The sequence below is a fragment of the Chinchilla lanigera genome, unplaced genomic scaffold, assembly GCF_000276665.1.
Source record: "Chinchilla lanigera isolate Chin_1 unplaced genomic scaffold, ChiLan1.0 scaffold00005, whole genome shotgun sequence".
Taxonomy (NCBI): Eukaryota; Metazoa; Chordata; class Mammalia; order Rodentia; family Chinchillidae; genus Chinchilla; species Chinchilla lanigera.
The window spans coordinates 4,408,936-4,425,482 of record NW_004955406.1 but is presented as its reverse complement, the minus strand read 5'-3'; the positions used below and the strand labels follow the sequence as shown (position 1 = coordinate 4,425,482).

The window sequence follows — 16,547 nt, the reverse complement described above, 5'->3', positions numbered from 1 at the left end:
TTCTAATTAGATCTGCAGAGTCCTTGAATCATATCTGCAAAGAGCCTGGTGTCTGGTTGGGTAAGAGACATGTGAGCAAGTAAAGCCAATTTTAGTTGGTCTAGAGATGCCATAAAAGAAGTCAGTACTCTATTAAAGTAGACGAATAAAGGAAGAAAGCTGCTAGTGTTATAGAGAGACAGAGGAACATTTGCAAGGAACGTAGAGATGAGTACTTGTCTGGTAAGTGGCTAGGGGGACTTTCCAGAGAGAAGCGACAGTAACAGTGATAACAATAATAATGACTGGCTCTACTTTTATATGATCATCTCACTAAATCCTCACAAATGGTACATAATATTATCTGCTGTTATAGCTCCTATACTTTATGAAGCTACAGTGTCTTCAGGCAGGCACTGGGCCACCGAGCTGTATCTCCTACGGTGTCTTCAATGTGTAGAATAGGAATGATAAGATTATCTCGTCATGTTATTGAAGGGATTCATATCATTCTACATGGTTAACACATAGCACATAGTAGATGCTTAAAATATGGTGGCTGAAAGAGTAGAGGGTGGTTAAGAGAAGTGCATGGGAGAAGAACTGACTTGGTCACTGGCTCTAAAAGTTGGAGATGGAGACCTCAGCGTGACTTAGTTTAGGACTTCTGTGGAGGGTGCAGTTATTCAGTACCATGGGAGGAAGAACAGGGTTTTGTGGCTGCCTTTTTGCTGCAAAGGGCAGATCTGAAAAGCAGCAGCGGACACTGACTGGGCCCACAAAACCTGAAGTGTTTACCATCTTTGCAGAAAAGTTTGCCAGCCTTTGCCACAGTATGTGGAAATAATAGAAAAGATACGTGGTAGAATAATTTCTTACCTCTGTTCACTCTTACCCATGAAGCTGGGGGTGTGTGACAGTTCAAGGGGGGTAGAGTTTGAGATTATGACAGGTCTTGAAGTCATTTATGGAGTTAGATTCTTCCTCTCAGTGAGAGGAGAGGAACTGTGTGATCTAACTTACGTCTGAAAAAGAAAACCTTGGCTACTATTTTGAGATGAGGCTACGAGGCTGCAAAGACAGCAGCTGGGAGGTCAGTTGGGAGGCCAGTGCTACTGGTGAGGTGAGACTTGGTCTCTGCTTGGATCTGAGTAATAGTGGAAGCGGGGCACCGAGTTCCTTTTGGATACATTCTGGGGATAGAGCTGATGGGATTCGCTGACAGTAAGAAGAGGAGTTTGGGACAGTCCAGGCCAGAGAAGTAGCACCAAAAGGATGTTGAGGAGGTGCTTGGAGCCTTGGTTACTGAGACCACAGCACAGCAAGTGGCTACGTAGGAAGTTTCAAGAAGAAAGTTGAGACTTCAGCCGTTTTTAAAAACTACTTACTTTTTATCTTGTATGTTTCATGAAGAAAAAATTCTTTAACATGTTCCCACCTGCTTGAGCCACTGGGGGTACAAATAAGACTGTCCCATTAGGTGGCTTGTACCACCCTATGGGACTGTCCCATTCTTCCTGATGGGATAGTCATGTGTGTACCACTGGTGGTTCAGAGCCGCCTGGCAGTTAGACATATGAATCACCGCCTGTTGTGAGCATATTATATTTCCTTTACTTTCACCCTTGCATTTTTAACATAGCAAAAGTATAGCACCTTTAGAAAAAGAAAGCATAATAATGTCTATTTTGGATGAGACTTTTGATCCTATGATTTTTGATTTTTAAATTATTCAGAAATGAATAATTTGGGGAGATTCAATTCTGTTCCCCCCGACTCTTCATTTCCAAAAGTTGAGCTAATGTTTTCATGTATTATGATTAAATTATTCCTCATATCTTTTATGTAGGTTTTACTTGTAATGGACACAAGGACAGAACAGACATTCATCTTAAAAGTAAGTAAGTTTTGTATGTTTAATCAATTTTAAAATTTATGTTCAAATTATGCTTTTGAAAGAAAAGATATTTAATATTTTTTACATGGGTGCTTAAATTCTGTTGTTTATGGTGAGCTCTTTTTTTTAGTCCTTTTTCACAGTTATATAAGTGCTGTAGCACACATTTTAAAGTAGTTTTTTGCTACAGAATATGGAGGAAATAATTTGGATAAATGGAAGATCATTTTTTTGTAGTTTACGTCTCAAATGCATTCCGTATAATTTGTGAGGACCACACACACTCCTTTGATTATAACTGCATTTCTTAAGAACTGAAATTTTGTTATAAGCATGTGGGAAAACATTATTTGTATCTCTGGTCTTCTTTTGATCTAAGTTCAACTTGATTCAATATATACAGTAGTTTAATTTATAATTAAATGAATAAGATCAAAAACTCAGTTTTATAATTTTGAAATTGTTTTTGGAATGGATTGTGATGGCACATATTCTAAAATATCCTAACTTAAACATCTCTGTAATACCCAGAAGGTGACTTGATTAATTTTGTTTCTTTTTTTTTTTTTTGCTGATAAGGCATTGCAGTGGGTCACATTGACACATACCGAAACACTTTTCCTATTAGGAATATACTCTATCATTGACATTTCCCAGTTTTTAAAAACCAGAGTGACCCCAGAAAACGCATGCACCTTGTTCTTTTGGAAGAGACTGTCATAATCTTTGTTGTATTTTGAAATAGAATTTTAAATGTTGGTTTAATCTAGGAATATCTTTTGTGTCTCTGGAATTTGAATTGATCTCACAACATCTCCTGCTTTAAAAGATGTACATAAGTAAAATAAAACTTAAAAGGTCATAGAGAAATAACTGCGTGTCATCCTGATGACTTAGTTTGAGAGCATCTCTAATAAAAACACTGACCCACGTAATTGATTTTAATGGCAGCTTTGTGGCATCTTCCGTTCTCTGGATTCGGGCCAGATGCCATCAGCGCAGCCTCCAGGGACCGAGGGGCATAGAGCAGCAGATGAGTGGTTTCTCTGAAGCCCGGAGTAACTCGGATAGATTAGTTTGGTTGATAAACACAGAGCACAGCAGGCTCCAAAGGCAGCTGAGGGTACAACTGACCTTTTTGTTCTCTGTCAGGGTCTGAGGAAAAGCAGCGAGTCCAGCAGGAACAGAAAGACCATCATCCCCCGCTGCGTGCCCAACATGGTGTGTCTGCACAAGTACATCGTCTCGGAGGAGTCGGTGTTCCTGGTGCTGCAGCACGCCGAAGGTTGGTGCGCGCCCGTCGTTTCTGCCCTGGAGGGTGGCACCTGCCAGCTTTCAGTTTCTATAGTGTCCTCCTTACCCCTGTCACTTCCCGGGCAGTCAAAATATGTAAACTCCACTGAGAAACTATCGCTCGCTCCTCTGCCTCCCTCCCTACTTCAGGTTGTGAGGGAAATGAAGAGCCAGGCGAAGGGCAGATTCCTCAATAGTCTGCGTACACTCCCTTCCTTAACCTGCTCGGAGACTTGATCTCCTGCGCCTGAGAAAGTTATATTGTAAGGATTTTATTTCGTTCTCTTGTCTCTACTAAAAAGATACATTTGTGTTAGATGACTAAAAGAAAAACATCCCCTGAAGAGTTAATTAATTATGTCCTTTTTATAGAAGGCAAGATGTTTACTTAGCATTTGACATTACCTGGCTATTCTGATCTGAGTCTTTATGAATGCAGCCGTTGGCATCACATATGGGTACAAAGCAGAGGCGCAGGGCTCTGCTCTGCCTTCAGACTGTGAAATTTTAACTCTGAGTAGAGGGAACAGGTGGCAAAAAATTATTATGTTTTGATTTTGCTTTGCCTATTAACACGTGAATTTAAATAGTCTTTTATTTAGAATGACTAAATACAGCCCATAAATAGAAAGTCACCACATCTGTCTATCTGTCTGCCTATCTATCTATCTTTTTGGTTCTTTAAAGCAGCACTGTTAAAATAGTAAGAGAAATTATTTGGTGTATTCCATGAAGGTGTTATTCTCTTTATATGACTGCGAATAAAGAACTCTTGTGCTTTCCCAACAGGCATAGTATCTGAATGTAATGCATTTTCTCAGGAAAAGAAATCCTTGTTTTCTGGAATGAAGTCTCTTATGATAACTCGTGCAAGATTTTTGATGGGGGCAGTAACTATTAATACTGTTTATTATGAAGTACAGCACAAGATAACTACAGATGGAGGAAAGACCTCCATATGCAGTATTTAATAGGAAATTCAGAAGGGGCTCCGTGGTCTCCCAGGTATTAAGAGAGTTAATTGCGTGTGTGAATTGGATAACTAATTCACCTTTGTTCAGACATTATAGACAGCTTTTATCTGAGGATACCAGTGCATTACAGACATTATTGAATTAGAGGTCATGTCATCTGATAGCGAAATACAGCCACCTCTGGTGTGGAACAAAATAACTTGCGTAGTAATAATCCATAATAATTTAGAACAAGGTCAGTAGGATGAATGTAATTATAGTCAATAGTCTATTACCCAGGGTGGATTATTCATGTTGGAGATTATCTGGTAAATTTTCAATTCTAGCTTGCTCTGTTATTTGTGGCTCTACCTTCCTCTTCCTCCTCTTCATTCTCCAGATCACACAGTTTTTCTTCTGCCATCTTCTCGTCTTCCCTTACACCTCCTAGAGCTCAAGCTTCAGCTGACTTTAATGTGCTAGAACAGTTTTATAATGTCGTTCTCTCGCAGACGTAATACTTTCAAGTTTGCCACTGTTTTAGATCATCTTCACCAAGTCTCTTTCCCTTTACCGTTTCTGACTTCGAGTGACCATAGTTAGAATTTGGGAGGGATATTTCTTTTGACTTTCTTCAGGTGAGTTGTCCATTATTTAATTTTAAGAAGTTTTCTAATATAAAGATAGTAGCTTATAGTGCAAATAGGAACTCTTAATACATTTATTATTCACCAAATTTATTGAGCATGTACTCCTTTTTTTTAGGTGAAGAAGCCAGGAAAAGACCTTACCCTTTTGAAATTTAAACTCTTTTTCTGGAGGTCAAACAAACAATAAAACAATAGAGGGGTGGATACAAATAGGGATGACCTGGTCTTTAACCACTGTAATAGAGAACAATCCAGGGCCCACTTTATATTAGTTGTATAGGATCTCTGTCTGAGAAGGTGACAGTTAAGAGAAGTTCTGAGCGGCAAGAGAAACAGCCATTTGAATGTAAGGTCCAGTCCAGGGAGAAGAGTGGAAACAAACCTGGAATGTTTGATGAGCGGGAAAGGAGACGTTTGGCTGAAGTGTGGGAGGGGAAGGCACCAGCGGTCCAGAGCAACTGGGAAGCCAGCAGAGCCTTGGACAGCAGGGTGAGCCCTGGGGCAGGACTTTGTCCAGGGATCTTGGGAAGCCACTGGATGTCTTAGGCAGCAGTGGGATCTAATACATTTTTAAAGGTTGCTCTTGTGTTGCACGGGGAGTGGGCTGTGGGAGGGTGGGTAGGCCACGGATGGTGATGGTGTGACCTTCTGGGGTCCTACTGCAGAGGTCTTGGGGATAGCTTTAGTGAACTCTGTAATGGTCAAGATCAGACAGAGAAGAATCTTTGCTCATTTCCCCGACTTGGCGTGAGCACTGGAAGGAACTAGATGATAAATAGGGTGTTATCTTTATAGATCAGTGGTACTTGGTTAGGAGGAGCATGGGCTAGGACTTTTGCATAGGTTGTAAAAAAGCCACTTTCATATGTATAAATATTTACTACTGAAAAAGTAAATCTTGAACAGTTGTTTTCTCCATAATAGAGATGCTTGAATATTTATGAGTTGTAGCTTTACTTCCTACAGTTTATAGAAATAATTTTGATTTACATGAGTCTCATAGGCTCATTTTCTTTTTATTTTTGACTCATTCAGTTAGAAATTTGTTGAGAGCTTACTGAGGCAAAGGCATAGTACTAACATAAAGTGCACAGAACAGAAGGCCTTGCTTGTGTGGAACTTGCGCTGAATGATAGAATAGGAACAGACAACGAGCAAACACAAGACTTTCTCCAGAAGTGTTATGGAGAAAAATAAAGGAAGGGGGAAGGAAATGCCAGAGGAGCAGAAGTTGGTGTTTTTTATAGGGTGGCGGCCTTAATGACAGAGATACATTTCAGTGGTCATAGAGGCCACTAGCTGAACCACCCTTACACTCTGTGTGAGGTAGGAAGCCCCTGGCAAGTGCTGAGCAATGGAGTGACAACGTAAGGTTCCCTGTGGCTGTTATGTGGAAAACAGAAGACAGGCAGCCGAAGGCAGCAGCAGGGAGACCCACTTGGAAGATGCAGCAATGCAAGTGAAAATGATGGTGCTTGGATGTTGTGTTTGTATTATGCCATTTTCTAGTAGTGTAACAAAATACTGGAGGCTGGGTAAAGAAGAGAGATTTATTCAGCTTATAGTTCTGGAGGTTCCAGGCCATAGCATCAGAATCTGCTTAGTTCTGATGAGGACCTCAGAAATGGCCTCACAGCATTGTGTATGAGAGGATGGGGTCGCACGGCTGGACAGGGGGTCAGGGCCACCCAGATCCCCTGAGAACTGTGGAATCCCTTCTGCTGAGGGTGTGGCCCATGACCTGATGCCCTCCTGCCAAGCTCCTTTCTGAAAGCCACACTGGGGACCAAGCTTCCAAAACAGGAGCCTTTGGGGGACCTACTTAGACTGCTGCAGCAGTGTTAGTAGTGGTGGTGGTGAGGAATGATTATTAGAGTTTGAATATATGTATATATTTATGGGTGCTTTTTGGGGTCCTAAATAAATTTTGAAGATAAAGTGATGTGATTCTGCCATGTGTGACTCCAGGGTATTTGGCTCTCTCTATCTCTGTATTTCTGCTTTGGTGGTACTAAGGACTGAACCCACTGAGCTACAGTCCAGCCCTGTGTGTGTGTGTACGTGCGCGTGCGCGCATGTGTGTTCACAGTCTTGACACAGAGTCTAAGTCATTAAACTGCAATTGCTCAGACTCTTCTCAAACTTGAATCCTCCTGCTTCAGCCTTCCAGAATGCTGGGATTACAGGGGCTTACCACCATGTCTGCCTTGGCTCAAATATTGAGAGAATGGGGTTTCCGTTTACTAAGCTGAGGGAAGAGTAGATTTAGAAGGAAAATGAGAATCTGTTTTGGAGATGTGAGTCAGAGATCCCTATTAAATATCCAAGTGGTAGAGAAGGAAGTGGGATGTAACAGACAAGGTTTTAGGAGAGAAGATTATCGTTCCTTTTAATGAATCTCTTGTAAGTCTGTTTGAAGGAGAGAGGTGGGGGGCCAATGTATTCCGACAAAGTGGTGAGCATTTAAGCATCTAGAATGAGGGCCTAGGTCGTACTCCTCAGCCAGGGCTGCAGAAGGCGCTGAATTAGTGGGCGATATGGCACCAGCCGGAGAAGAGACAAAAGACCAGGTCAGAAGACAGGGCTTACAGAGCCCTGAGTGAGGACGCACCAAACAGGAGCGGGGCAGGCTTTCCCCAGGCATGCAGGGACTGGAGTAGTAAAATAATTCTCTTTTTATTAACTGCTTTTTAAAACCGTAAAGCTAATCTGTAAGCAAATAAATTCAAACTGTATAGAAGTATATAAAAATTAAGATTCTCCTCTCTATTCACTTAATGCCCAGTCCTAGTCCCCAGAAATAAACTTTTTAGACACTTTTACTGTGTTTGTCTTCTAACAGTCTTCAGTGTGTAAACATACATTCCCTCCCTGGTTTTCTTTTAAATGCTGAGTGCTTCTTCCATACTGCTTTATCGCTTCAGCTCGTCTTGGCAGTGTGCATGGGCACCTCTCCGTAGGAGTTTCTCGTTAAGGAAGGGAGGATTGTGGAGTTTAAAAACAAAGGTTGTGAGCCAGGCCATGGGAACACAAATGCTGGTTTGCTATTACTAGTTGTGAGACCTCAGGCAAGTTCATCTTTCTGTGCCTCTGTTTCCTCACTGTAAAATAGGACATAATAACTAGCTATATTATCAGGTTGATGTGAAGATTTACTAGTTGGTATGTATAAAGCACTTTGAGTGCTATGCATTTGCAAATATTGCTATGACTTTTTTGAGTAGACACAAAGTGTTTTATCATAATTTACTCCCCCACTAGTTGGTATTTAAACTGTTTCCACTATGTGTACATAAATATCTTTGTGCATTTTTTTTTTTTCTATAGACTCTTTTATTTGGGTTACATGTCCCAAAACAGGTTGGTTAGTAAAATAGATTGCAGAGAATATGGCCAATGCACAGCCTTCCCTTCCCAAAAATAATCCCAGGGGTGAACATTTCCTTCCCCGCGGGCTCATCAGGTATGAAAAACGTTTTGCTGCTCTGCGTTACCATCTGGGCATGGGACACCATGTCCGGGTCCCTCCTCTGTTCTCAGGGTATAGCAGCAGAGGTGGTCGCAGGTCTCTCCTCAAACAGTCCAGGCAGAGTGTTTGCCCCACCCAAAATATAGATCCAAAACAAAGAGCAAGCAAGTCCCCTCCATTGAGGTGTCGGACAGGGCCCTATGCATTTTTTAGTTTTTTATTTTTTAGAATTATTTGTAGAACAGATTCTTGAAATGGAATTTCTGCGTCAAAAGATGATTTCTCTCTCATTGCTATACCAGTATTTCATTATACATATTGAATATTTTAAAGTCTTAATTCTGGTCAAACAGATTAACACATTTACTGTGTAATCTTATAGGGAACCAATAAATTAAAATACGATGAGAGACAAAAAGAATTTTAATTATACCTAATGCATTACTGTTTTTATAGCTTAAGATGTTTCAATAATTGCAGTTTTATATTCTTCAAAGGGGCTTAGAGAAATTAAAATTATAAATATTTTAGGTATTTGCTGTTTATATTTTGTGATTTAGCAATAGCAGAATTTTTAAGGCTAATGTTACTATTGTTATAGTAATAGTGTTGGTGTGTAAGTTTGTTAAGACTGATCTTAACTCTGAAGAAAGTAAAAGCCCATCCAGCTTTTGTGGTTGAGAAATTTCAAAGGGAGTAATGTGTTTGTGTTAGATTGTGATTTTCATGATTTTACAACTGCAAAAAGGATGGGATGTGACCAAAATTTTGTTTCTTTAGCCCCATACTGTGCATTAAGTTTCACTGGGTACTCAACAGAGAATGATATAGAGCTAAAACAGTTTGTTTTTCCCTCTTGAAAATACAGTTTTTATAATTCATGGTAGGATACTTATTTAGGCTGGGAACAAATTCCGTAAAGAAAATGCCAATGATCACATTTAAAATTTTTATCTAATAATGAAAGCATTGGAAATTAAATAGGTTGCCATTTTGACTAATCCAATTGCTAAACTTGCCAGTATCTGATGTGGGCAGCTTGCTGTAAAGATGGTATGGTTATGAATTGCTTAAAGGAGCCGATTCTGCTAAAGCAATTTAGCAACACATAGCAAACACATTAAAAATATTCATGCTTCTTGGTTCGGTACTTTCATTTCTGGGATTCTATCCCAATGAAATAATCAGAGATGCCAAATATTTGTATGTAAAAATATTTATTATTGTAATTCTAATAGTAAAAGATTGGAAGCAACTTAAATGTCCAACAGAGGAACATTTAAATACATCATAATACCTACCACATGGATATGCAGTGCAGCCCTTGAAGCTCACTTTTTAATGTAGATTAGAAAAATGTTTATGAGCTGATGCTAATTGTGAATAAGGAACTGAAAATAAATATAGTAATGGTTTACTAATGTTTATCACTAGATGGTGGGATTATGGATGATTTTTATTTTTGTCTTTGTTTTCTGTATTTTCTGAAAATGTTTCAATAAAACTATGTTAGTTTTAAAATAGAATGAAAGTTTGACCCCTCCTAAAATGACATTATTAGTCCTTACAGACCTTCTTCATGGAAAGGTTTAAAAGATTTTGTAAGGATCACATCCTTTTATAACTCAGTTTAATAAACATTTACTTACTGTCTATTTTATGTAGTAGACAGAATCCCCTGCTTGCAGCTGTGAAGACCTTGCAGTCTGGTAAAGGAGATAACAGACACATAGAAGTAATATTCATGTGAAATAGAATGTTGTAAATGTCACATGAGGGTTGAAGCAATATAAAGCACTCAGAGAAGATAGGAATTATCTGCAGTGAGAGGATACAAAGAAGCTGGTCTAAGAGAACAAATTCTGAAGCACCTTTAAGAATAGTAGGCTTTTGACAAGCCAGATGTTGGAGAAATTAGTAGGGAAAAAAATTCTAAGTGCTAAATGTAGCACAAGGAAAACCCAGCCTGAGTTCTATGAAGAAAACACAACTCAAAAGAATTAAGGGGAAGACCCAGTCTCGAGTTAATACTGTGTTCCTGGAGGGTTCAAGTGCCTGTGTGGAACTGGGACATGATTTGGTAGGCAGAGGGGATTTCATTTCCTGAATGAGGAAATGGTGTGATGAAATTGCTGCTCAGATGGAAGATTAATTGGGCATTAATTTGTGTGCTAGGATGATAGAGCAGCCACTTCAAGTAGGGCCTAGGTGGGACTCCAGAGTTATTCCAAGAAGCACAGAGTGTTCAGGGAATTCAAAGAAGAGGATGTCTGGGGGAAGCATTGAATGTAGAGCCTGTTGGACTTGGAGACTTGTCAAATAGGAAGAGCAAGCAGAAGAACGATCCAAGTTCGATGCAGTTTTGATAATTTAAGTGCATTGAATTTTAGATTTCAGTAGCTCATCCAGGTGGAGTTGGCCTAAGAGCAAATGAAACTCACCTTAGAACTGTCCTAGGGAGTGTTTCTTGCTGACCACAGAAAGCTTGCAGCGTCTGCATGGGATGGTGCTGCGTCTGCTGGTGTACCACCACCTGATGTGACGGCTTTGGGCAGGTATCTGCCATGCCCTGCACGCTGAATAGAAAGCAGGCAGAAAAAGATAAAAAGAACTTGGTCCTTTCCTTGACATAGTCATCATCTAGGAGAATTGAAAACCACCAGTGCCATTTTACTTGGATTGCGTAAGAATTACAGCTTCAGGTTCAGGCATTTTTTCTTAGAGTGCCACAATATATGCATTTGGTAAGAAGAATGTGGTTTTGTTGTCAGAAGACAAAACCTAAGGAGTCAATCCTACCTCTTTTTGTGAGTGAGCTTGAAAACCTAATGTGAGTTCCTAATCATTAGCTAGAACACAGGGAATTGTAAAGCACTGAATACAGTTTAAAGAGGACAGAAAGCAATTAGCTAAGAAAAAATATGAGGGAAAAGTTGTACCTATACCGCTGTTATCAGGGGGAAAGACTGTTAACTAGATCACTGGTAGAAAGAGATATATGAGAATCCTAGGAGTGATGCTATGACAGTTACCTTTTACTGAGCATTTATGCTAAGGTGCTTTACGTACTTACTGAGTTTGTTGAAATGAAAAGTGAGGCCAGGTGTAGTGGCGCACACCTGTAATCCCAGCACTTGGGAAGCTGAGGCAGGAGGATCGTTCCAAGTTCGAGACCAGTCTGGGATACGAAGTGAGCTCAAGCCCTGCCTGAACTGTATAACGAGACCCTGTCTTGAAAAAAACCACAAAAAACCACACACACACAAAAAAAATTCATATTATTTTGTCTTGAGACTCTGTATCACTTTGAATGTCTTGCTTTTATGTTTGTGATACTGGTATGCTGCTACTGTTCTATTTCTTTGTTTCTCGTTTACAACTCTCTTTAAAATGAAAAAAAAAGAAATGAAAAGTGAAATTTTTTTTTCATGCTTCTTTCAACTTTTACATATGCCATTTGACAGTGATTGTTTTTCTAAAGGTTTAGCTGCCTTTAGTATATGGTACTTTATAGCAAAGTCAAACACCTTCTGAAACATTATCTGCTTTATATGATTGTGGGGATTTATTTTTAATGCATTATTAATCAATTTCCATTCTTGGCCTGCACTTAGATGTACCTTCACAAAGTATGCTGCTGCATCTATTTTTTTTTGTTTGTTGCTGTTTTTTGCTTTTTTGAGCCAGGTTCTCACTATGTATTTCAGGCTGCCCTTGAACTCTCTATGTAGCCTAGGCTGTCCTTAAATGCATGGTGATCTTCCTGCCTCAGCCTCCTAGGTGCAGGGCTTACAGATGTGTGTCATCATACCTGGCTTTTGCACTTACTGTTTTTGAGATTTCTGAATCAAATTTACTTTTTCTTTTCATACCTTTTTTGGATATATTTAACTTAAAAACAATTCTAAAAATTTACAAAGGAGAACCAGTTCTTCATTGCTGCCTCAAGGTAAATCAGGTAACTGATAGAAGTAAACACCGCATACACTTACACTAGCAACTCTGGATCTTAGAGGGTACTGATTTCCTATACACATGTTTTATGATGTTTTTAATGAGTACAGTTGTCAGTGTTCAATTCTTACTAGTTTAGTTTAACGGATACATCATAGTACAGAATTGTAACAGCTTATCTCATTCATGGCTGCCCAGTTAGTCCTCTAGAGACTTACGTGTTTTATACAGTACTTGACAGGTAGCTGGGGGCATCAAATAGGGAAATATGTCATTTATAAAGCATCACATTTACAGATGCCAAATTTCCCCTCTAATTCTCTAGTGGGCTTTTTCAAAATGCAATAATATTGTTAGTTTTTTCCAACTGTACTGTACAATTTTAAACAGAATTATATATTTCTGCTTACTCTGTTATTACATTAGCAGATCAGAACATAATTGTCTGTTTCTAAGATGAAGTAATAATGAAAGCAAGATTTTAGCTGTGAGATTTCATATTAGTATTGGTTATAAGTGATTTCCCTTCAAAAGAAGAAATAGGTTGTTATTTTAAAATAGTTGATATCAGAAGATATATTTGAAATCATACTTTCTGGGTAATAACCAAATTTTAAAATTATATTACATTTTATTAAATGTGTTTGTCTTACAGCATATTTTATATTAATGAGTATCATTGACTTGTGTTTGATTGTTAGAATACCTGCTTTTTCTAGTGGCTTAAGTAAATACCAGTTTGGGGATTTTAATTTTTTTTGTTGTTGTTGTTATACTTGTTTACAGGTGGCAAGCTCTGGTCATACATCAGTAAATTTCTCAATAGAAGTCCTGAAGAAAGCTTTGACACTAAGGAAGTGGAAAAGTCCACGCTTGCTAAGGTTCACCTGCAGCAGCCAGCTTCCAGTCCTCAGGATAGCAGCAGCTTTGAGTCCAGAGGAAGTGATGGGGGAGGCCTGCTCCGAGTATTACCTCTGAAGACCAGTCTTACTCTGAGTTCTCAAGAGGATAGCAACCAGGAAGACGATGGCCAAGACAGCTCTCCAAAATGGCCCGATTCTGGTTCAAGTTCAGAAGAAGAATGCACTACTAGTTATTTAACGCTATGCAATGAGTATGGGCAGGAGAAGATTGAACCAGGGACTCTGAATGAGGAGCCCTTCGTGAAGACTGAAGGGAAGGATGTTGATGCCAAAGTCCTGCACAGCTTCCCTGCATGCCTTGCTACGGATGGTGATGGCTCCAGCGCACAGCTGAGAACTCATGAGCTCAAGTTCTTCCCTGGAGATGAGGACCCAGAGACAGTTCCTTCTCCAAGAACATCCGATTCTCTTAGCAGATCAAAGAACAGTCCCATGGAACTCTTCAGAATAGATAGTAAGGACAGCACAAGTGAATTTCTGGGACTTGATTTTGGAGAGAAGCTGTATAGTCTTAAATCAGAGCCCTTGAAGCCATTCTTTGGTCTTCCAGATGGAGACTATGCTTCCAAGAGTTTTAATGCCAGTGAAAGCAGAGTCGAGTTTACAGCTTTGGACACCATTAGCAGGGGCTCAGATGACTCAGTCCCGGTTATTTCATTTAAAGACGCAGCATCTGATGATATCACTGGTACTGATGAAGGAAGGCCTGATCTGCTTGTAAATCTGCCTGGAGAGTTGGAGCTACCAGAAGCTGCAGCCATGGGACCCACTAAGTTTACACAGACTTCCTTAGGCAGAGTAGAAAACAAGCTGCTGGAGGCCCCAGATGTGTTAGGCCTCAGGCTTGGTACTGAACAATGCCAAGCCTCCGAAGAAGAAGGCTCAGACAACCTGAGTGGTCCCTCTAGGCTCGGGTCCTGTAGTACAACCCAGGCACATAATGCCCAGGAGGACCTGGGGGTCTTATTGGTAGCGGCCGTTGATCATAGCCATTCAGAAGACGCGTCTGTGTCTCATAGCTCAGATCCTAAGTTTGGACAGCTTGGAGTAATTGAGTCAGGATTAACTGCCAACAGCACAGAAGGAAGCTTATTCCATATTTTTAGTCCCCTCTCAGGTGCTAATGAATACAATGCAAACACAGAGACTTTCAAAACGGAAGAAGTGTTGCTGTTTACAGATCAGCCTGATGACTTGGCTAAAGAGGAACCTACTTGTTTATTCCAAAGAACCTCAGAGTCTGAGGGCGAGAGTGGGTTAGCCCTGGAGGAAGACAAGGAGATCCATCAAATTTTTGAGGACCTTGATAAAAAATTAGCACTGAACTCCAGGTTTTGTATCCCGGAGGGCTGCATTCAGAGATGGGCAGCTGAAATGGTGGTAGCCCTTGATGCTTTACATAGAGAGGGAATTGTGTGCCGCGATTTGAACCCAAACAACATCTTATTGAATGATAGAGGTCAGGAACTTTTGCAAATGCATTTCTTTTTATTCGCTGTTGCTTCCAATTAACTGAGTAGGCGTTTTATCTTGTAATTAGTATCTTCATTTCCTGTCTAGAGCTTCATTATCAGTGCGGCAAATTCACCCCCAGTAATAGCTTCTAGTACTTAATGATGCCATTATTCTTAATGATACTGTTTTTAGCTACAAAAGGAGTAATTACAGTTCACTTCTGCAGAAAATGGAAGAGAAAAATGTTTTGATTTCTCCTGTCGTTTTGTTTTTAGGACACATTCAGCTAACGTATTTTAGCAGGTGGAGTGAGGTTGAAGATTCCTGTGACAGCGATGCCGTAGAGAGACTGTACTGTGCCCCAGGTTAGAGCGATCTCCTCAAATGGTTCCCTCAGAAAAGTGGCTCGGCGGCTCTGGCTTCTTTATAGAAGTTGGATTTTTCACTAGCAGTTCACATATGTGTTGGATTTGGTTGTGTTTTTTCTTACCTTCCCTGAAAAAAATATTACAGGATAAAGCATTACATAGCCTCCAGCTACGTATTTATATGCATGTACGTGTGTATATACATCTGTCATTTTTGTTAAGAGTCTATACTTCCCCTGTAATGGATGGTTAAAAATGTCTTCGCCTAGAGTTTAGAGGAACCTGTTAATATCCTGGATGTCTTCAGATGGGTGATTTTTGTAAGATGTGAGAAGTAGCAGACTTGAGTAAAATTCATAAGGCTAAAAATGTATAGAAGTGAAGAGTGTTAAAAATGCTGTTGGATTTCAGTGATGATCCAACCTGATGTTTTAGAATATATTTTAAAGCATTGTTTCTATGATTGAGGTAATTAGGAAGTAGGTCCTTTTTCTAAAAAGTAACCTATTTAGCCAATATATGACATAATAGGTTTCTTTTGTCATTACTGTAGTAATGTAGTGTGTTTATGTTTTTAAAATTAGAGATTTATTGTTGAGAACGTTCGATCTTGGGTTGACAATTGTAAGTAGCCTGACCATATGAACTGGGTTTGAGTTACTTTCCATTACGAGTGCGGGTTGTGATCTATTTCAATTGAAAATTTGGTCACTTTTTGCCCAGCGCTTAGCCTCTTTGGATGACCAGAGTAGCTTCATCACCCCTTCATCACCCCTTGGCCTTTAAAGGAGTTTTAAGTTAATTATGCTAATACGATACTGGCTGTTGATATGTACGGTTAGGGAGAGTGCTGGGGATTGAACTCAGAAGTGCTCCACTACCGAGTGACAGCCCAGCTCTTTTTATTTTTTGAGACAGGGTCTTGCTTATTGACCCAGGCTGATCTTGAACTTGCAGTCATCTTAAGTAGCAGAGACTACAGGCATGCATCACCACACCTGGCTTCAGTATAGTATTTAATGGCTACTAGCCGGCCAGTATGCAGTTACCAGCTAATCTTGTTTAGTGCCTCTAACAGGAAATTATTATAATTAGGATCCAAGCTTTATTATTTTTAGCCATAATCATTATTGTTAAGAATTACTTCTGTATTGAGGAATGGCAAAAATTTTCAACTTACAGAGCAAATATCCTAAAACTTCCCCCAAACGGCTATTTGGGAACTGTCACTATTTTCTTCCTGTATTTTTTTTTCTCTATCCTTTTCCCAGAGTATGACTCTTTAATTTTTTTATAGAGAAAACAAAGACTCGTACAATTTTTCTCAAAGAGATAACATGCCATGTTTTGAAACCTTATTAGTGTGATACAGTTAATGTTAGAACAAAAAATTTTACAGTGAAATCACTTTATTATAGTTTTCTGACTCTTTGTTTTGTAGATCCACAAGCTTTCTAATTTGATAAAAAATAACGTTTTATGTACTGACCAACATACATAAAAATATTTGTTAACTATAAAAATTTGGAGATTTTAAGATGCAAATTAAATTTGAGAGTTCTTTTGTGCAAAGCCTGGTACATCCTGAAGTATAGTGTAAAATGTA

General features: G+C 39.4%; 1 protein-coding gene across 5 annotated transcripts in view; it reads left to right on the top strand.

Moving 5' to 3' along the window:
• The window catches only part of Rps6kc1 (ribosomal protein S6 kinase, 52kDa, polypeptide 1), a 159,996-nt gene that overhangs the window by 117,444 nt on the left and 26,005 nt on the right, over positions 1–16,547 (top strand). For 4 of the 5 annotated variants that reach the window (XM_005374727.2, XM_005374724.2, XM_013520007.1 and 1 more), the window contains 4 exons: positions 1,829–1,876; positions 3,029–3,161; positions 12,982–14,577; positions 14,849–14,938. In XM_005374727.2, coding sequence (XP_005374784.1) covers positions 1,829–1,876; positions 3,029–3,161; positions 12,982–14,577; positions 14,849–14,938 — 1,867 coding nt within the window. The remainder of the gene's footprint in view (positions 1–1,828; positions 1,877–3,028; positions 3,162–12,981; positions 14,578–14,848; positions 14,939–16,547) is intronic. The other variant, XM_005374726.2, reaches the window with a different exon arrangement.